This window comes from Macaca nemestrina, chromosome 18 (genome assembly GCF_043159975.1).
Source record: "Macaca nemestrina isolate mMacNem1 chromosome 18, mMacNem.hap1, whole genome shotgun sequence".
Lineage (NCBI taxonomy): Eukaryota > Metazoa > Chordata > Mammalia > Primates > Cercopithecidae > Macaca > Macaca nemestrina.
Genome location: NC_092142.1, coordinates 74,436,209 through 74,457,210, shown reverse-complemented (window position 1 = coordinate 74,457,210; position 21,002 = coordinate 74,436,209). Strand labels below are relative to the sequence as shown.

The 21,002-nt window shown below is 45.6% G+C and overlaps 1 protein-coding gene across 3 annotated transcripts; it reads right to left on the bottom strand.

Moving 5' to 3' along the window:
• Positions 1–68: 68 nt before the first annotated feature.
• LOC105491261 (GABA type A receptor associated protein like 2) lies at positions 69–19,625 on the bottom strand. Of its 3 annotated transcripts, none has more exons than XM_011757475.3 (4): positions 19,467–19,625; positions 19,081–19,136; positions 17,774–17,946; positions 69–720 (listed from the first exon to the last, which is right to left on the bottom strand). In XM_011757475.3, the coding sequence occupies exons 1-4, from the start codon at positions 19,498–19,500 to the stop codon at positions 693–695; spliced, it is 291 nt and encodes a 96-aa protein (XP_011755777.2). In that variant the 5' UTR covers positions 19,501–19,625; the 3' UTR covers positions 69–692. The 3 variants fall into 3 exon arrangements, with proteins under 3 accessions (XP_011755777.2, XP_011755778.1, XP_011755776.1); XM_011757476.2 differs by lacking the exon at positions 69–720 and adding an exon at positions 5,264–5,436; XM_011757474.2 differs by lacking the exon at positions 69–720 and adding an exon at positions 8,480–9,082 and having other exon boundaries at positions 19,467–19,623.
• Positions 19,626–21,002: the final 1,377 nt, after the last annotated feature.

The following is a 21,002-nucleotide window of genomic DNA, read 5'->3' as shown; positions in this document are numbered from 1 at the left end:
GGTTGCAGTGAGCGAGATCTCGCCACTCACTTCAGCCTGGGTGACAGAGTGAGATCCATCTCAAAAAAAAGAAAAAAAAGAAAAGACGTTTAATTGGCTCACAGTTCTGCAGGCTGTAGAGGAAACAGTGCTAGCATCTGCCTCTGGGGAGGCCTCAGGAAGCTTTAATCATAATGGAAGGTAAAGTGGAAGCAGGCGTCTTACATGGTGAAAGCAGGAGCAAGAGAGAGAGTGGAGGGAGGTGCCACGTACCTTGGAATGACTGGATATTGTGAGAACTATCACAAAGACAGTACCAAGTCAGGAGGGATCTGCCCCGTGATCCAACGCCTCCCACAAGGCCTCACCTCCAGCATTTAGGATTACAATTCAACATGAGATTTGGGCAGGGACAAATATCCAAACCATAAGAAATAAAGATGAAAACGGGAATCAAGTTGTACATTTTAAGGCTTTCTTTTTTTCTGTTTAATGAAGAATAAGTCTTTTGAGAATAAGAACATTTATGTTGCCTCCCTCCAAATTCTCCTTGAAAGAGATCCTCTGGCCACCTTTGGGATTGCACAAGCCTGCCTTAAGACCTCTTCGTGGCCAGCGTGTTTCAGCTGCTGCTGCAAAAGTAAGACGTGTCGGTGCTTGTTAAGCAGGCTCTCAGTTCCACGTAAGAGCAGTCATACACCTCCTGGATGCCATCAATGTGCCAGGCATTTTGCTCTGCACCTGGGGTACAAGGATAAGGGAGAGTCCTCATGTTGCTCCTGACTAAAGGAAGATGGGCAAGTGACTTTGCAATGGAAGAGCGCAGTGTGAGGATGACTGTGACAAAGGTCTCATACCCAACCTGGGAGAAGGGTGCAGCGTTCTTAGCAAAGAACTGGTGAAGGGGAAATATTAGTGGACAGCAAGCAAGAAGAACTGGGGGTACATGTGGGGACAGTTTAGAGGGAAGGGTATTTGCAGTGGAGAAACATCATAAAGGCTAGAGGTGATAGCACAGCATGGCTGGGCTAGTGGAGTATGGGAGACGCTGGGGATGAGGCTGAAGGTCACAGCAGGGAGGACTCTGAGTGCCTCGCAAAGGAGAATAGTTTTATCCTGACCACTCTGCACTTCAGGGATTTTGAGAGATGGGTGCTAAGATGAAGTTACATTTTAGAAAGATAACTCTTTGCTGTAGCAAGAACAGAATGCAGGAGCAGGGATGGTGGTGAGGAGACCATAGTTAGGGGATTACTGTAGTAACTTCGAGAGAAATGAGGAGGCCCAGGCAACGGGCTTGAGGAACCACAGGGAGGGACTGAATTCAGAAACAGGCAGAGGGCGAGGCGAACGCAGGGAGCGGAAGAGGGAGTGGTTGAGGATGACTCCCAGGTCATCCTGTTGGTGACAGAATGGAACGTTATGCCATGGATGTGAAAGGAGACCAGGAAGAGGAGCTGGTTTTGTGGGGGGCCAGGAGATGTAGGCAGAGATGTACCCAGTTTCAGAGGTTAAGATTTTGGCAGGATAAGGGCCTAGAGTGGGCATTTAGAGGGACTGGTTTAGTGCTCAGGAGAGAGATAGGATTGAGATAAAAATTTTGGAGTCATCAAAGACATGGGTTAGATGAAGTCATCTACAGAGAATGTGCAGATGGAGAAGAGGGGACACTGGTGAGGAGGGAACCCTGGGGAAATGGAGACTTCAGGAGCAGGTAGAAAAGCATAGAAACGAGAGTGACTAAGAGACCAGAGGAAAATCAGGAGAAAGACAATTAGGAGCTTCCAGGAGACAGTAATGTAAAGTCTAGAATATATTAAAGACAGGCAAAGAAGATTGGTGCCAAAAAAAAAAAAGTGGCCAGGTGCTGGGGAGGATCCCTTGAGGCCGGAGTTTGAGACCAGCCTGGGCAACATAGTGACACCCCATTGCTACAAAAAAAATTATGAAAATTAGCTGGGTGTGGTGGCTAGTATCCACGGGGTGGGTGGGGGGACAAGGTTATTTTGGTAAGCCTAGCAAACTCTGGGGCAGAGAAGTGGAGGGGTAGAAGCTTGCCTATCTTGAGCTGAGGAGGGAAGAGGAAGTGAGAAATGGAGGCAGCCACATGCTGTCCTTTGAGAAGGACCCAATTTCTATTCTCACTGGTGTAACTTAAAACAAAAGTTATGAAATATTTCAAACATAAAAGTAAAAAGAAGCTGGGCATGGTGATATGTGCCTGTAATCCAAGTTACTCAGGACGCTAAAGTGCAAGGGTCATTTGAGCCCAGGAATTCAAGACCAGCCAGGGCAATATAGTGAGACCCTGTGTCTTTAAAAAAAAAAAAAAAGAAACACCCACCACCCAATAGTAAACATTTTGCTATCTTTGCATCAGGTTTTTACTTTTTGAAGAAAACATGACTAGTGTTTGAAACCCCATATTTACCCTTTCCTGATCCCATTTCCCTCCCTCCATTAGGGAACCACCATCCTGAAGTTGATGTTTCATTCCCTTGCATGGTTTATACTTTTATTATCTAAGTTTATATCTATAAGCAATAAATATAATTGTTTTGCAAATTTTTAAACTTTATAGAAATGGATCATGCTGAATATACTTCTGCCTCTTGCTTATTTCATTATCAGTACTGTTTTGGAGATTTATTTATGTTGACACATGTGGCTCTAGTTATTTCAACTGCTATACAGTATTCCTTTGTATAAATATACCACATATCTCTCCATTCTCCTGTGGTGGACATTTAGTTGGTTTCCAATTTTTTGTTGAAACAAGGTTGCAATGATCATTCTTCTACATGTCTCTTATACACATGTAGAGATATTTCTGGAATATATACCTAGAAGTGAAACTCGCTAAGCCATGGATTACAGGCACCTTCAACTTCACTAGATACAGTGTCAAACTTTTTACCAAAGTGATGGTACCAGTTTACGTACACAACAGCCATTTATGACAATTCTAGATGTCTCACATCCTCACCAACATTTCATTTGTTGAAAATTTAATTTCAGCCAATTTGATGAAGTTATATTCCATAGTTTCCTTTAGATTTTTACAAGGCCACCAATAACACAGTGTAGACACCACACAACTCTAGGAGGCACTGTTCACAGTTTAGTCTTTGTGAATGGCACATTCTAGAGTTGGTACAATGACAGTGGTCTTGAATGATGTTAAGAATTTTGTTTACTGACCTGTTAGGTTTTCTCTTTTGTGGGAATTAACAAAATAATGATTATATACATATGAAAAAAGTAGATTCCTATATTAATTATACATAAAATAAATTTAAAGTGAATTAAAGATCTAAATGCTAGACCGGGCATGGTAGCTTAAGCCTGGCCAGCACTTTGGGAGGCTGAGGAAGGAGGATTGTTTGAGCCCATGAATTTGAGGCTGCAGTGAGATATGACCACGCCACTGTACTCCAGCCTGGGTGGCAGAGCGAGACTCCATCTCTTGAAAAAAATAAAAACTTTATCTATGTTGATAAATGAGAGCTATAATTTTTTTTTCTCTTACACTGTCTTTTTGTTTTTGTGGGTTTTGTTTTGTTTTGGACACAGGCTTTCACTCTGTCACCCAGGCTGGAGTAAAGTGGCATGATTATAGCTCACTGTGGCCTTAAAAACTGAGCTCAATTGATCCTGCCACCTTGGCCTCCCCAAGTGCTGGGATGGGATTACAGGCGTGAGCCACTGTGCATGGCTTCATGTTGTCTTTATAAAGTTTTAACATTGAGATTTTGTAAGTCTCAAAATGAATTTGTGGTTATTCCTTTTTTCCAATCTCAGTTTAAAAGTATTTCGCCCATTTTTCTACTGTGTGGTTTGTTTTTATTGTTGTTGTTTTGATGTTGTTGAGAGTCGGTGATCTCGGCTCACTGCAACCTCCACCTCCCAGGTTCAAAAGATTCTCCTGCCTCAGCCTCCCCAGTAGCTGGGATTACACCACCACGTCTGGCTTTTTAATTTTTAGTAGAGACAGGGTTTTTCTTTTCTTTTCTTTCTTTTTATTCTTTATTCTTTTTTTTTTTTTTTTTTCGAGACAGAGCCTCACTCTGTCACCCAGGCTGGAGTGCAGTGGCGCAATCTCAGCTTACTGCAACCTCTGCCTCCCAGGTTCAAGCAATTCTCCTGCCTCAGCCTCCCAAGTACCTGGGACTACCGGCGTGTGCCATGACGCCCGGCTAATTTTTTGTATTTTTAGTAGAGATGGGGTTTTGCAGTGTTAGCCAGGATGGTCTGGATCTCCTGACCTTGTGATCTGCCTGCCTCGGCCTCCCAAAGTGCTGGGATTACAGGCGTAAGCCACCACGCCCCGCCCTAGAGACAGGGTTTCACCATGTTGGCCAGGCTGGTCTTGACCTCCTGACCTCAAGTGATCCACACACCTCGGCCTCCCAAGTGCTGGGATTACAGGTATGAGCCACTGTTCCCGGCCTGTTTTTGTTTTTTGCAACAGGGTCACCCAGGCTGAAGTGCAGTGGTGCAATCATAGCTCACTGCAACCTTAAACTCCTTGGGCTCATTGCTTGAGCTTCCCACTTCAGCCTCCTGAGTAGCTGGGACTATAGGCATGCACCACCGGGCCCAGCTAATTCTTAAATTTTTTGTAGAGACAGTGTCTCACTATATTGCCCAGGGCTCAAACTCCTGGCCTCAAGGGATCCTTCCACTTCAACCTCCCAAAGTGCTGGCAATACAGGTGTGAGCCACCAGGCCATCTCATATTCAGATATTTAATCCACCTTGAATTTATGTGTAATATAGGAATCGGTTTTTTCATATATAACCGTTATAGAGTCATGGGTCATCCAGTTCATTTTTCAGGCCATTGCTGTTATATTTTAAACATGGGGGCCAGGCACTACTCAGGAGGCTGAGGTGGGAGGATCACTTGAGCCCAGAAATTCGAAGCTACAGTGAGCTGTGATCACAGCACAGCACTCCAGCCTGTGTAACAGTGAGACCTCATCTCTTTTAAATATATATATATGATTTTTATATGTCGATGAGACAAAGCTATAACTTTTTCTCTTATACCATCTTTATAAAGTTTTAACACTGAGATTTTAAGTCTCAAAATGAATATAATTATTCATTTTCTAATCTCTGAAACAGTTTAAGAAAGGGGTCCCTTAGTTTGATAAAATTCATCTGTACAATTTTACAAGTCTAGTGTCTTTGAGGATTAGGGTTTGGGGGAAGAATATATGCTTTTTTTTTTTTTTAACTTTTTAAATCTTCACTTAGATGTTACATTTTAAAGGCAAAATTGACAAATCCACTTTTATTGACTGATATTCCAAATAGGTGCTGCTTTCTTCAATGGTCTGTTTTGTAGCCGATAGCTACTCCGGCCTCTGTTCCAGTACTTCTGCTACAGCACTTACAACACTGCTTTGTAATTATTCTTTACATGTTGGTTTACCGCCAGACGGAAACCTCCTGGAAGACAGGATAGTACTTTATTTGTATTTGTGCCCTAGTATGCAGCATGATTAATCCTATTCTGTAGGAGTCTGTATAATCCTACATTTACATGGTTAAGAAGGTTTCACCGTTCCCTCCCACCAGTCCCTGCTCCAAGTGGGGCTGTTTGGTACGCCAAGCAAGGCCAGAGTCCTCCCAGGCACATTATAAATAGAAAAAAACAACATCATGAAATGATTTGACATTGCCAACCACGTCATTCTTCTTCAGTTTCACTTAGTGTCTCAGTTCTGCCTCTCGGTAGTCGTGTGGCTGTGGAAACTTCACTACCTATCTTACGGTGGCTTGTTGAAGATTGTGATAATGTATGTAAATCATCTGGTATCTAGAGGGTGCTTAATAAGTGCTAACTATATATATTTTTTTTTTGTCTTTTTTTTTTTTTTTCCTTTTTGTGGAGAACGGGGTCTCGCTATATTACCCAGGCAGGTCTCGAACTCCTGGGCTCAAGCTATCCTCCCGCCTCTGCCTCCCTGAGAGCTGGGATTACAGGCGTGAGCCACCGCGCCCGGCCGATAAGTGCTAACTATAAATTACTTAAAATAAAAACATGGCTGGGCACGGTGGCTCACGCCTGTAATCCCAACACTTTGGGAGGCTGAGATGGGTGGGTCACCTGAGGTCGGGAGTTCAAGACCAGTCTGGTCAACACAGTGAAACCCTGTCTCTACTAAAAATACAAAAATTAGCCAGGCATGGTGGCGTGCACCTGTAATCCCAGCCACTCGGGAGGCTGAGGCAGGAGAATTGCTGGAACCCGGGAGGTGGAGTTTGCAGTGAGCTGAGATTGTGCCATTGTACTCCAGCCCAGGCCGACTGCAGCAAGACTCTGTCTCAAAAAACAAACAAACAACAACAACAAAAAACCACGATTGGCTTCAGCGATACTTGCCTTTTGGTTTTCTTCTTTTTAGCTATTTTCTTCTCGGTTGCATTTGTGGGTTTGTGGTTGTGAAACAAATAATCAAAATGCCTTTGGGAAGCCACCCCTCCTCCATTTCTGTAAAATCCTATTTCTGTTCATATGTTTAGGCAGAGGTTCACCATTCTCTGCCCCAAGCAGGACTGCTTGGTAGTCCAAGCAAGGCCAGAGACCTCTCAGGGACTTTTGTTAGTGCTCTCAGAAAAGATGTTCTTCCTTCCACTGGAGTTGCTAAGCAACTCCAAAGATGGGGCCATCTTTGCCATCACATGAACACAGAGAAAAACAAAACCAAGAGATGGAGTTTTAATGTTATTATTTGATCCCTGGTTCTAGCTACACCTCAAGCCAGTGAACCATCCCTCTGAGAGGCGAAATAATAAACTGCCTTTTTAATGCTAAGGCCAGTTTGAATTGGGAGTATGTCATTGCAAATAAGATTCTTTAGTAACACAGAGCTCGCTTTCCCTTTACTTGCTCACTCTGAGGTCAGTGTCTAACTGCTTTTAGTGTGAAACTATCAGCAAAGAGAAACAGATTTTATTAGCTCAAGTTTGGTAAAGACCCAACAAGATGTTTGTAACAAATTAAGAATGTTTCCTCTGATCCCAACTAAAAAGGTGACATCAGTAGAGAGCTTGGATGAGCTACTTATATAATTTGGTAAAATAAAGTTAAAGGTTTCTTCTCCAATGGAAAGTGTGAGTCATTTTAATTACATGTCCTTAGACTGCTGGGACATACCTGGTTTCTCCACTCTTGTCTGTGTAGTGCTCTAGCCACCAACACAGTATGTCTGCAGAAGATTTAAGAAAGTAACTAAGCATTTCCTCTCAAATGTATTTGTGTCCTAGCAAGCCTACACATCTATACTAATTGTGAGAAATGAAACTCATGGGCATAGATAAATCTAATCTTGATTTTTAGGAAGAAGGGAGTAGAAAGCAGTACCTTAAAGAACGCAGGAACATTAAAAGGATGCACAGAAGTGATACGGAAAGATCACTAAAATATAATGTTAAATGAAAGAAAGCAATGTAGGTAGAAGTATATGTTTTCTTTGTATAAGAAAAAGAAGAGGCTGGGGGCAGTGGCTCACGCCTGTAATCCCAGCATTTTGGGAGGCCAAGGCAGGTGGATCACGAGGTCAGGAGATCCAAACCATCCTGGCTAACACGGTGAAACCCCGTCTCTACTAAAAAAAAAAATACAAAAAAATTAGCCGGGCGTGATGGCGGGCGCCTATAGTCCCAGCTACTCAGGAGGCTGAGGCAGAAGAGTGGTGTGAATCCAGGAGGCAGAGTTTGCAGTGAGCCGAGATCATGCCACTGGGCGACAGAGCGAGATGCCATCTCAAAAAAAAAAAAAAAAAAGATAAAAGAAAAAGAACAAGCTAGGTGTAGTGGTGGGCACCTGTAATCCCAGCACTTTGGGAGGCTGAGGTGGGTGGATCACCTGCAGTCAGGAGTTTGAGACCAGCCTGGCTAACATGGTAAGACCTCATCTCTACTAAAAATACAAAAGTAGCTAGGCATAGTGGCACATGCCTGTAATCCCAGCTATTTAGGAGGCAAGGCTGGAGAAGCGCTTGAACCCGGGAGGTGGAGGTTGCAGTGAGTTGAGATTGCACCACTGCACTCCAGCCTGGATGACAAGAGCAAAACTCTGCCTCAAAAAAAAAAAAAAGAAAAGACAGTAAGGATATGTATTCATATTTAATTATCCTTTTTACTATGTTATTATACTATCCTTTAAATTATCCTATTTACTTTTAAAATACTGAAAAGAAACAAGAAGCCAGTAAAAGTAATTTCCCATAAAGGGCAGAGGTGGTTAGGAAGCTGGCGGGAGCAAGCCTTCTCGGTGTATACCTTTTTGTATTGTCCTGATACCTCAATCATGTGAACATATTAGTTATTCAAAACAATGTCTCTCCTTATGACCCTGGCCACGGCTCCCGGTCCCAGGGTGTGCAGCCATGACCTCCACAAGCCCTCTTCCTGACCTGCCAGATGTAGGAGCCTCTTCTCCGACCCATCCAAAAGGAGGTGAATAAAGGACATGGCCACAGTGCAATGCCTTTATGAGATAATTTTTATTGTTAATTATTTACCTTAATAGTTTCAGAAAGAGGAACAAATTAGCTCAGTCCAACATGATTGGCAGTTGGCATATTCTAGTGAAGCAAGTGTTCTGACTGCTAAGGATTTAATTTGGATAATTTTAATACTTAGCCATCTAAAACTTCAAGCATAACCCAGAATAAATGTATCACCTTCCCTTTCACTTTAATACCGCGCCTACCTCACTTTGATATAGAAGTATCATTAAATATGATTTCCAGAAGGACAAGTTTCCTGGATAATACAGCCATGAGGACAGTGCACAGAAAGAACAACTCAAAATAAAACTCCGTATGATAATTTACTAATCTAAGGAAACAAAACCTTCCAATATATTAAGAAATAAATCCAGTTACAAATGCACTAATAGGTCTATGTGAAGAGGTTCTGGTATAATAACTGAAAATGGCTGGCTATTTACAAGATACACAAGCAGTTACGGTGCACCTAGCCCAGCAATGGCCCTCAGAAGCCAAAAGTGTTCTCTCCGCTGTAGGCCACATACAAGAATCCATCTTCATCTTTTTCCTTCTCGTAAAGCTGTCCCATAGTTAGGCTTGAAAGAGAAAAACAAAAAAAAATCATTGAAAATTGGAGTCCAGGTTTCAGGAGAAAAAGGATGGCCTGAGGATAGGAATTTAGTGAAAAGACTTCAGGTGTCAGTACCTGCTGTGTGCTTATAATCCTGTTTTAAAGAAAAAGAAAGGAGCCATAAAAAGATTAAAATAAATGAAGTCTGCAGAAGACAAAGCCATTTGACATCCTCCCAAGTAAATCCTTTAAAGAAGCCAGCTCCTTCAGGGGACTTTGGCTGGTTAACACATGAATACCAAGGAGGAGAGAAGAAACTAAGCAAAATGAAAAACCGGAGAGGCTCACCTCTGTGTGGGTAAAGGACCCTAGCAAGGAACAGTAGTTTGGGTTCATTATCATAGAAGCTCCCCAGCTAAACCCCTGTGCCCCCAAAGATCTGTATCATCATCATCAAAGAGAAGTTATTTTCCGCACACTTAATGCAAAAAGCTGTAAATGTATCTGGGATCCAAAGAAGCCTGCCCAACCTCCCAAAGAACCTTCCAAAAATAGATAGTCTTCAAACTAAACGTGTGTGGGTAGGAAAGCTGGCTTTCCCTAAGTGGTAAAACAGACTGCACAGTGGAGACCTAATCTAGTTCTGTGCCATGAAACTGAGCTGGACCAGCTCCAGAGTAAGACTAGTAACACCTGGATCCCTATGCAAGCTCTGCCCCGTGACTGTACTCTCTGAGATGAGAGGAGGTGCAAATGTGTTAAGACCATGAGTGGAGGGGTCAACCAGAAACAGTAGTAAGATGCTCAGTCTAAGACATCTGAGGTCACTAGCCCAGCTAGGTCGGTCACAACAGATCCTTAAAAGGGGGACTCATAAACCAAGGGCCAGTGGGGAAGATAAGGAGCAGTCCAAGGCCTCAACCTGAGGAAGCAGTGACTGCCCCACCTGCTGCTTTGCTCCTCAAGAGCTGAGTGGGACCTCCATGTAAACATGGACGAATACCACATTTATGAAGGGGGAGGTTTTGAGTTTTTTTTTCCTATTCTTCCTGCCCCATTTGCAAGCTTAGCTCGGATGGCTGTGTGGGTAGATGAGAATTATTAAGTAACAATGTGGGGGAGGGCTGATTATGAATATGAAACAACCTGTCATCGGCATCTTGTACAATAAAAACGGTGCTCCCTGTGAGGATCTCTTAGCCTGGAATTTGTAAAATAAGGACTCCCTGGAACAGAACTGTTCAACAGAAATTTCTGCTATGACTGAAATGTCCTGTATCGCTGCTACAACACAGTAGCCACTAGCTGCATTCAGCACTTGAAAATGTGGCTCATCTGAATTGGGATGTGCAGTGTAAAACATAAAAAAGATTTCAGACTTAGTATCAAAATGCAGCAAAATAGCTCTATTTTGATTACATACTGAAATGATAAAATTATGTATATACTGGGTCAAATAAAATATATCATTAAAATTAATTTCCGCCAGGCGCAGTGGCTCACGCCTGTAATCCCAGCACTTTGGGAGGCCAAGGTGGGCGCATCACCTGAGGTCAGGAGTTTGAGACCAACCTGACCAACATGGTGAAACCCGTCTCTACTAAAAACACAAAAGTAGCCAGGCGTGGTGGCGCAGCTACTCGGGAGGCTGAGGCAGGAGAATCGCTTGAACCTGGGAAGTGGAGGCTGCAGTGGGCCAAAATCGTGCCACTGCACTGCAGCCTGGGCAACGAGAGCAAAACTGTCTCCAAAAAAAAAAAAAAAAGTTACATTAATGTGGCTACTACAAAATGCTTAAATTACATATGTGGCTGGCATCCGTTTCTACTGACAGCACTGCCCCAGGACAGGACTTAGGGGGCAGTGGGTAGAGGGAGGAACAACACCTGCAGCCGTGGGCCGCAGCCTTGGCTGCGCTTCAGAATCTTACTGGAGAGCTTTAAAAACATCTCCACGCCCAAGCGCTACCCAGACCAACGAAATCATCACTATGTTTTGTTTTGTTAAGACAGAGTCTTGCTCTGTCGCCCAGGCTGGAGTACAGTGGCAGGATCTCAGCTCACTGCAACCCCTACCTTCCGGTTCACGCAAGTCTCATGTCTTAGCCTCCCAAGTAGCTGGGATTACAGGCGCATGCCACCACGCCCAGCTAAATTATTTTTTTTCTTTTTTAGTAGAGGTGAGATTTCACCATGTTGGCCAGGCTGGTCTTGAACTCCTGACCTCAGGTGATCCACCCACCTCTGCCTCCCAAAGTGCTGGATTACAGGCATGAGCCACCGTGCCCAGCCTCATGAGCATATTTTTTAAATGCCTAAGATGATTCCATTTGCAGCCAGGTTGAGAAGGAAGATGCTTGACCTTTTGTTGTGGGAGAGAAGGGAGGGTCATCTTTAAAAGCTATGTGATTAGGAAGTAGAGTGACGAGCCAGGAAGTGAAATGACAAGCCAGAAACTAGCAGAAGGGCTTGAACAAAAGCTGAGTGTCCCAAGATTTTTACCCTGGTGGTTGAGAAGGCCCAGAGAATAACCCCACTTTCCTCTGAAACTCCTCAGAATGAGGCTAATGGGAAAACAACTACAGCTACTGCCACAACTCTTTACTCCATTTGTCCAAGTGTCCAGGGTGACCCTGATGACAACTGTCATAACATCTCCCCACTGCCATTACCAGATGGGTTTAGATGCAGTAGCAGACATTGTGTGCAATTCAGAGTCGCCCCATAGTGCCTTTGTCAAGTTTGGTCCCAAACAGACTAAGTTCTGCTCCTTTTCTAGCAAGTTAGAAGCCCTAATACAATGATTCTAAATCCCGTTGCTACATTAGAAATATTTGAGGAGCTTCATAAACACCAGCAGCCCACCCCCAGGCCTGTGTATGCTATCCATGGTGAACAATGACCACTGGACCGCTACTGTTGAAGGCACGTCCTGAGACACTGAGCCCTGACTCGGCAGGAGAAGAGCCCCACAATCATGTGGCTTTCCATTCCTTTCTGGCTTTAGATTCCATTGTCTTTTAAGTAAAACTTGGGTTCATCAATCTGTTTAAGCAGTGCCCCAGTAGCTACAGAAGCTGAGAGTAAAAATCCTAACTATAATGGCAACGTGTATGTGCGAAGCACTGCTCATACATTACATATGTTAACTCTTTATCCTCAAAACAACCTTATGAGGTAGATAGTACCATAATCCATAGTTCATAGATAAGAAAACTGAGGCACAGAGATTCTAAATTCACTCCAGGTCAAAAAACTAGGAGACCACCACGGTTTGCTGCCTCCAAATGTCCAAACAGCTAGATCTGTTCTGATGACCTAACATTAGAGTCCTTGTACCTTCTGCAGAGATCTTCCTTAGAACAGTGCTTCTCATACAAATGTTGGTACCAATCATCGGAACATCAAGCTCCCAGGTAAGGCGACTGCTGCCAGTCTCTGCATCACATGCTGAGTAGCAAGGTCTTAGGGCTCTCTCCTTCAGATCTTGTAATTTGACAACTAGATGCCTTAGTGCCTAATGACTTAAGAATCCAATATTTCCCCTTTTCTGATACACAACCTCATGTGGAAACTTAGTTGGCAGTAGCACTGTGTCCTTATAGTCAGGATACCCCTTGGGCAAGGAACTTGGTAACTGACAATGCTCAATGCTGAACATGCATCTAATTTTGAGGCTTTACTGGGTCTCATGAAGCAAGACTGATTTGAAAACAGCACTTATGGGATCGGACTGCATACATGCAGAGTCAGAATAACTTGGCCTGCAGCCAAAATGAGCTGGGCCACAAACAGACTTAAAAAAAAAACTAACTCATTTTTTAAAAGTCCTATTAAAAGGATATTCAAATGGAAGTGCAGGGAGACAAAATGCAACCCTCACTAGCAGGCAGTCTATTAGCAGAAGGCTGGTGTGTCAGTTTGGGACACATTCCACAAACCTCTGAGAAAATAAACTTCTCCCTCAGAATTTGGAGGCCTGAGCTATACACAGCACTGAGCAGGCTAGGATGCCTGAGGATCCTGAAGCACGGAGGCAGCTCTAATGCATCTATCCAGCTAAGCTGCACAGGCTTGCTGGATGCCCTGACAACTCGCAAGCAGCACTGCAGCTCCAAGCCTTGCTGCCTAAGTTGCTGGGAGGTGGCTGTAGAAAACACCTGAAGATGGCCTCCAGTCCCTAACACAAATGCACACCCTGTGGCATCAAGTATCACATGCATTCATCTGAGAAAGATGCTGCTCTGCGTACAGAGGCACTGCCACCTTCCAAGCTCTGAGTCTGGCGAGGAAAAAAATGGGTAAAGCCAGTGGTAGATTCAAGCTATGGAGCGAATCTCAGGTGAAGTGGGACCCTGAAGTACTGTGTGAAAATGAACTTAAACTGCCCCTAAAGCCCTCTCCCCAACCCCTCCACTGAAGGACATAGATCCAGGCAAAACCATTTCTCCAGTGGAGAAACTGTGCAATAAAAAAGGGAAAGTTACAGCAGGATCCACATCAGGAATGGCCATGTGACTCTAGACAGACATCAGTTTATGCTACTCAACAGCTCTATGCATTGGGAAAGGCTGACCTAGAACTGTGTGGATGCCCAATCCCTAGAGAATCTACGTTCACCCCAACCAAGGGCAGGTCATGGAGGCTGTGGGGTCTACATTGACTCATGAATTGGCTGGGCTGATGAGCACACCTGGGCACCCATCTGCTTTGGAGCCCATGTGCTTCCACTGGACCTTGGATTATCTCTTCTCCAGCAGGGCAGGATAGGTGGTAGGAGGTGGAAGGGCAATGACCACTGCTGTCAATCCTGGAGAGGCACTTGCTTCACAGTCAAAGTTAATAAGGCCCTGATGCTCCCCAAGATTCCAAAATATAAAGATTAACCACTGGTTGTTGTTCCTTTTTTTGTTTTGATTTTGAGACAGAGTTTCACTCATGTCGCCCACGCTTGTAATCCCAGCACTTTGGGAGGCCAAGGTCAGCAGATCACCTGAGGTCAGGAGTTAGAGACCAGCCTGGTCAATATGGTGAGACCCCATATTGTATTTAGTAGAGACCCCGTCTCTACTAAAAATACAAAAAAAATTAGCCAGGCGTGGTGGTGGTCGCCTGTAATCCCAGCTACTCGGGGGCTGAGGCAGGAGAATCGCTTGAAGCTGGGAGGCGGAGGTTCCAGTAAGCCGAGATCGTGCCACTGCACTCTAGCCTGGGCGACATGAGTGAAACTCCATCTCAAAAAAAAAAAAAAAAAAAAAATGTCCTGTCCTTAAGTATTTACCCAGAAATGATCCAAGTGCTTTAAGCACATTTCTAAATAAAGGATGAATAAGTGTGGGGTGAAGTCATTAATTGGGATCTGAAGGGTCAGGACTTGGATTTCTTGTTACTCTGTCCTAAAAACCTGACTTGGGTTACTGGTATAAGCTGCTTTAGGGTGGATTCTCAGCAGATTGGAAAGGCAAATGGGACTTGGAGAGAAAATGGCTTTGAAGCAGTCTCCGTTGCCCTGATAATCATTTTTCATTTCCAAGACATCACAGCTTCCTTTCACTGAAGATCTCTTTAAGATCCAGAAGCAAATAAACACCATATTCTTAAACAGCACAGGTTTCCCAATGTCAAATTATAATATCTGGACAGGTGTGGTGGGTAACACCCATAATTCCAGCACTCTGGGAGGCCAAGGCAGGAGGATCACCTGTAGCCAGGAGTTTGAGACCAGCCTGGTGAGGTGGGAGGAGTGCTCAAGCCCAGGAGTTCAAGGCTGCAGTGAGCTAAGACTGTGTCACTGCACTCCAGCCAGGGTGACAGAGCAAGACCTCGTCTCAACAACAACAAAAAATAGTATCTTAGAGATATTTTATTTAATGATATACTCCTGTTTCTATTTTAAACAGGGGATTAACAAGACTCTTATCTATGTTCTAAATAAACAAAGATCAAAGACCATTGACTGCCAGGTCTGAGTTCCCCTCTAAGGCCATGAGTAGGAAACCTGTACACTGATGTTTTTTCTGAAGTTGTGTCTGAACAAAGGCATGGTTCCCCTTCCGTTTTTGGCCTGATTCTTGATGCAGGCACCTAAGCAGAGAGTTCAACTTTCCAACGCTAAATGGGAAAAGGCCATTGTGATTCCCTTTTCTTTAAATGAAACAAGAACTTGAATTTAGGAAGTAAAACTTAGGGACTTGCCTCTGTCTCTATTTATAGAATCAATATTTAATACTAACTACTCTAAATAAAAATCATGACACTTTACATGGTGACCGCCTGTTTTTCACTCCAAGGCAGAAATAACTGAGAACTTATTCTCCTTCAGCCTCAGACATGATTGATCTTCATGCAGACCAGTCAGTCATCGGAGAGGGAGGGCTCCTGCAGGCTTGAATTCATCCCTTCTCTAATTTCCCCAGCCACTCTTTGAAGCCAGCAAGCACTGCATGAAGGTTAAGAGAGGCTCCATGCTTCCCTAAGGAGGCTGAAAAGACCTGAGGAAGAGGCTGCAAATTGTCTTGGGAAGAGATGGTGAAGCTGAATCATAGCCAGCTTTAGGAAGGACCCTGTGGCACTTTTTGTTTATGTTTATGGCTGATTTACATTTGCATAAAGCCCAATGATGTCACAAGCCTCTTTTGTTTAGAAACAAATTTATATTTTTAGCCCGGTGTGGTGGCACGCACTTGTGGTCCCATCCCAGTTATTAGGGAGTCTGAGGTGGGAGGATCACTTGATCCTAGGAGGCAGAGATTGCAGTGAGCTGAGATTGCACCACTGCACTCCAACCTGGGCAACAGAGTGAGACTCTGTCTGAAAAAAAAAAAATTTTTCTGAGAATAAAGCCCCAAAATGAACAGTTGCATTAAATGTAGGGTGACAGTCATTAACTGGGGCCAAAAGAACTGACAGCCTGGGCAAAAGGGTCCTAGTTGGTGACTAAATCCTGAAGGGTCAGGACTTGGATTTCTGGTTACTCGGCCCTAAAATCCTGACTTGAGTTACTAGTGTAATCTGCTTTAGGGTTGATTCTCACCACACTGGAAAGGAAAACGGGACTTGGAGAGAAAATGGGTTGAAGCAGTCTCTGCTGCCCTGAAAAATCATTTTTCATTTCCAATTCTATTTCTATCTCAGGGATAATGGGGGAGGGGAAGTTGATAAGACCTGTAGCCATTTTAATTGCCAGATTACTGTGGAGCCATCTGAGTAATCTGAAGGTCTCCAGAAACCTGCTTCATTTCCTTTGAGAAGAACCAGAGAATCAGAATTGAGGAAAATAAACTCAATGCCATAGGTCCTAGTCACTTACTTTCTCCCACTGAGCCACCACCTCCGGGAAGTAGGAAACACAGGGTCACCAAGACTCTGCAGAAGTTGCAGATGTTATGAAAGAAGATTACCTCCCCAAACACCTTAAGGAAAGCCCAGGGTAACCACGGATGCCCAAGGCTTCCTCCCCAGGTGAAGACACAGCCCAGAGGCCTGGGAAGGAAGGTTGGAAGAGCCCTATGGGTGACAAGATCACCTCAAGCAACACCACAGCTTCCAGAGCGACAGCTGTGGCAGACCAGTGGTGTCCAGTGGGCAGGCCCTGGGCTGTCTCCTCAGGTTGAACGCTGGCCTTAGGGAGGGAGCTTCCATTTCTCCCCTGCCTTTCTATCAGACACCAGGAAGTGGAGGTGGAGGACACTGGGAAAGAGGAAATCAGACCAAAAAATAGCCAGAGCTTTCCACCTTTAACAGAAGTAAGTAACTGGAATTTGGCAGAGGCCTCTTCTGGAGACTTCAAGGATTTTCAACAGGAACCTATGTGGGCAACATTGGGCTAGTTTCCAGGGCTTCTGAAAGCCTTCACTTTTAGAAGTATTACTTCTGGGGGTGGTATATGAAACCTACATTGGGTCACTAAGATAAGATGTGGCCAGGAACTCACACTCAGGGGAGAGGTGGGGGCCAGAATCTGGATCAGGGCCTAAAACTACCCACTCAGTAATGGGAAAGGACTGACTAGGATGTCAGACGGAGCCCCTCCATTTTCCTCTTTCCACAGGGGACTAAAGCTGGGCTATCAAATACACAGAAAAGGGGAATTCTAATGCCTCTGCCTACATTCAGGCCACAAGTTACAGTCCCAAAGATTGCTTCCAGGCAGCACAATAGTCTGACAGTCAAAGCAGGTGCTACCAAGGGAGGTATGAGTCTGTAAAAAGACTTCAGAGCCCTTTACTGTGCAGCAGTCATTTTGTCAGACTTGAGGATCAGGCAGCTATAGACACTTACAATGTCAAAGAGTTGACCAAGTTTGGAAGCAAGCAAACTGGATGATTAACTGAGTGAGCCTCAGCAGGGCCCACAGGCTCCCAGTGGAGGAGCGTGCCAGGACTGCCTTCGGGAAACAAAACCTCATTTCAGGCCTCAGTTCTACCTATAGCTTAAGCCTAAATAAGTTCTCAACTGTTTTAAAAGATTCTTGGAGATGTTAGGCTGAGTTTCATCATTTTTTTTAAAGTCCAGGCCTTGTTCTATTTTCTGAATCCAAAATGCACTCTTATGTATTGCAGCCATTATTTTCCTGGAGCCCCTGATGTCAGGGAGCACAAAATACAGATTTCTAGTCAGGACCCCTAAGAGTTTTCAGACTTCCAAAGGTTTGGAGTTTCGTAAGCAGCCAACCAGATGTCTAATACCAGAGGGCCCATCTAGTAAACACCTCTCACCTGGACTGTGGGACTGTCTTATCCACAAACAGGAAGATCGCCTTTTCAGAAGGAAGCTGGATCCTTTTCCTGATGATCCACATGAACTGAGCCACAGTGATATCAGATGGAACCAAGTACTTCCGTTTGTCAATGTCAACAATCTGAGAGCCTGAGACCTTTTCCACAATCACCTGGGAAAGTAAAGAGAGGTCAGGACTGCGTTTCCTAAAGGGAGGCTCTGGCCTCACATGGCTGAGGAGCTGACGAACAGAGTGTGGGCAAGGAGGTGGGTGGGAAACTGCATAGCAGGAGAAAATATGTCTTTGGCTTAATAAACCACACGCTCTGGAGGTTAAGAATTGATATAAATGTGTTATAGGGAAACGGTAAGTGCTTTTCTGTGGTCAATTATGTAAGAGAAATGCAGCCCTTACTACTAAGCTTTTCCACATTTTATCTGGGCAGACCTAAGAGTATCTAGGGAGGATTTCATCCATGGTCCGTTACTCTAGGACCCCAGAATGGATCCACCTTCACACTACAAGAAACACTACTGTGTTCCCAAGGAACACAGGAGACAAGAACGGATGGACTAATGGGAATGCCTGGAATTTCAGCCAGTCAAGAACCAAGCTCTTCATTTGGCCTGTTGCTCCTCTCTGAACAAGTTTCAAATCCGTCCCTCCTACTCCTTTCCTAAGACGAATTATTCACAAGCAAAGAGCTACAATAACAGGCCTTAATGTCCATTAAAAATTAATAAGGATTACAAAACTGTCTCCCCAACCATGAAAGAAATATAACATCATATTTATTATTGACTAAGAAGAAAACATGGCAGAAGGGTTTTCAGCGCTTTTCACATTATTTTGGTCAGGCAAGGATGACAGGGTCAAGGTGAGGTAACGGAGCTAGAAGTTAGGTAAAGATGGAGGCTCAAAGTAAAAGATGAACGTCCTGAGACTCAAGTACCACTTCCAAGACCAAAGTGACAGTCTCGCTCCACCACCATTCCCAAAAGTGGCAGTGACCTGTTGCCCTGTCCTAGAACATCGTTCCTTACATAATTGGCCAGGGAGCCCCGAGGCTGCAGACGGCTCGCTGTCCTAGATCGGGAGATGCAGCACTGAGGCACCCTGAACAGCACCAGCCCGAGCCCCTCACGCCCCGGCCCTGGGACGCCTCATCCCGGTCTGGCCTGTCAGTTACTATTAACTGGGACTGGAATCTCAACTTGTCAACTGTTGAATGGCCTGGGGCCTATTACGGGTCCCAGACGACAGAGGTGACAGCGAGGTGAGGGGGCGGAGAGTCCAAACACTCACCGGAACCCTGTCGGGATATTTCGCTCGAATCTTCGCGGACTCCACGCATCTGTGTTCTGTGGGAGAAACAAACAGGGCTGACGGCTGCGCCTGCCCCCCGGTCGGTTTCCGGCCCCCGGCCCTCCTCCTCCTGCGCCCTGCGCACAGCCCAGGCCCTGGTTCCGGCGTCCCTGCGGCCGCGGTCCTGTCCCCTACTGCTCCCAGCAGGGCCCGCGGAGGGTGACACGGGGTCAGGAGGCGGCTGCCCCAGGCACCAGGGCCCGGGCGACTCGAGACCGGAGCAGGGCATCCGCCCCACTCCACCCGAACCAGGGCCGCCACAGTGGGGGAGGGGGCCCACCCGCCGCCCCGGCCACCAGCAGCCGGGCCGACGGCCAAGTGCTTACCCAGCGAGTGGTCCTCCTTGAACATCCACTTCATGGCGGCGGCGGGAAAGGGACGGAACCGGCTCTCGGAGCCGCGGAGCTCAGCGCACCGACCACAACAACAACGACAGCAGCAGCGGCAGCGACGGCGGCGACTACACGGCAGGCGGGACTTCCGGCTATCGGAGCCTAGCAACCGGTCGGGGGCGGGGCTTCCGGCGCTATTTGCCAGGACGCCGCGCCAAGGGGCCGGGCCGCACGTAAAGGGGCGGGGCAGCGGATGGCCCCCTCGGAGGATCCTAGGCTACGGAGGTGATGAAGTTGGTTACGGGGACGTCTGTGAGCAGTATCTGCGACCCCAGGAAGGAATGTTCGGGGAACTGGTGACAGGAGTGGGGTCTCGGGAGCGTTGGTGGCGGGAAACGTCTGGCTGATAGTGTAGGGCTCTTACTGAGGGCTGTTTGGGGGTGTGGCTGATAGTTGAGAGCGCTTAGAGCGGTTCATAGGGAAAGTCTGAATGGGGAATTGGTGACAAGAACGGTCTTTAGGGGTAAGAATGACATGAGGGGTTTCTAGTGCTTGACGATAACAAAGGAGCTGTTTAGGGCGTTGAAAGTTGGGGAGTATTGCTCGGAGGGGTGACAGATTGGGGGCTCAGTATGGTAGGGGTGGTGTTTGAGGACACTGTAGGAGGTGGCACTGAGGACAACCCGGAGGTCCAGTATTAGGGACAGCTGTAATAGGTTGCCTTGGACCTAGAAATTGAATTTAAACAAATCCCATTTTCTTGCTTTATTCGTGAATAAATATTTGAATAAACATTTACGAAAAGGTATCACAAATGCACATTTGAGGCGGGGCGCGGTAGCTCACGCCTGTAATCCCAACACTTTGGGAGGCCGACGCGGGTGGATCACCTGAGGTCAGGAATTGGAGACCAACCTGGCCAACGTAGTGAAACCCCAAAAATTAGCCAGGCATGGTGGCGGGCGCCTGTAGTCCCAGCTCCTCGGGAGGCTGAGGCAGGAGAATCATTTGAACCAGAGAGGTGGAGGTTGCAGTGAGCCAAGATCACACCACTGCACTCCAGCCTGGGCAACAGAGCAAGACTCTGCCTCAAAAAAAAAAAAAATGCACATTTGAGGAGTGTAACATCACTAGACCCCTTAATCTTAGCTGGCAGAGGAGTTAGAGGTGACTGTCAGATTCGGAGAATTCCCCTGAGAGCTGGTCATGAGATGGTTTTCCTCGTTTGGCTGTGGAAGTGGTTTAGCAATCACAGCCTGAGCTATGTGTGTGTCACCTGCCCGGACATATGCTTTGAGATTCTCCAGTCAGTGACGTAATGCCTTTTTTCCAAGCAGAGTCATCAAGGCAGTCTGGTGTGGGTCACCATCTGTTTATAAGCTGCTGAACATGTAGCAAGAATGTTCACTTAATTGGACACATGAACTCTGCCACGTGCTTGTGATTCTGATGCACCTGTAAAGCCTGTATGTTTGAACATGGTAGTTCATCATTTCCTACACTGGAAATTCCTGATTGATGCTGTGGAAT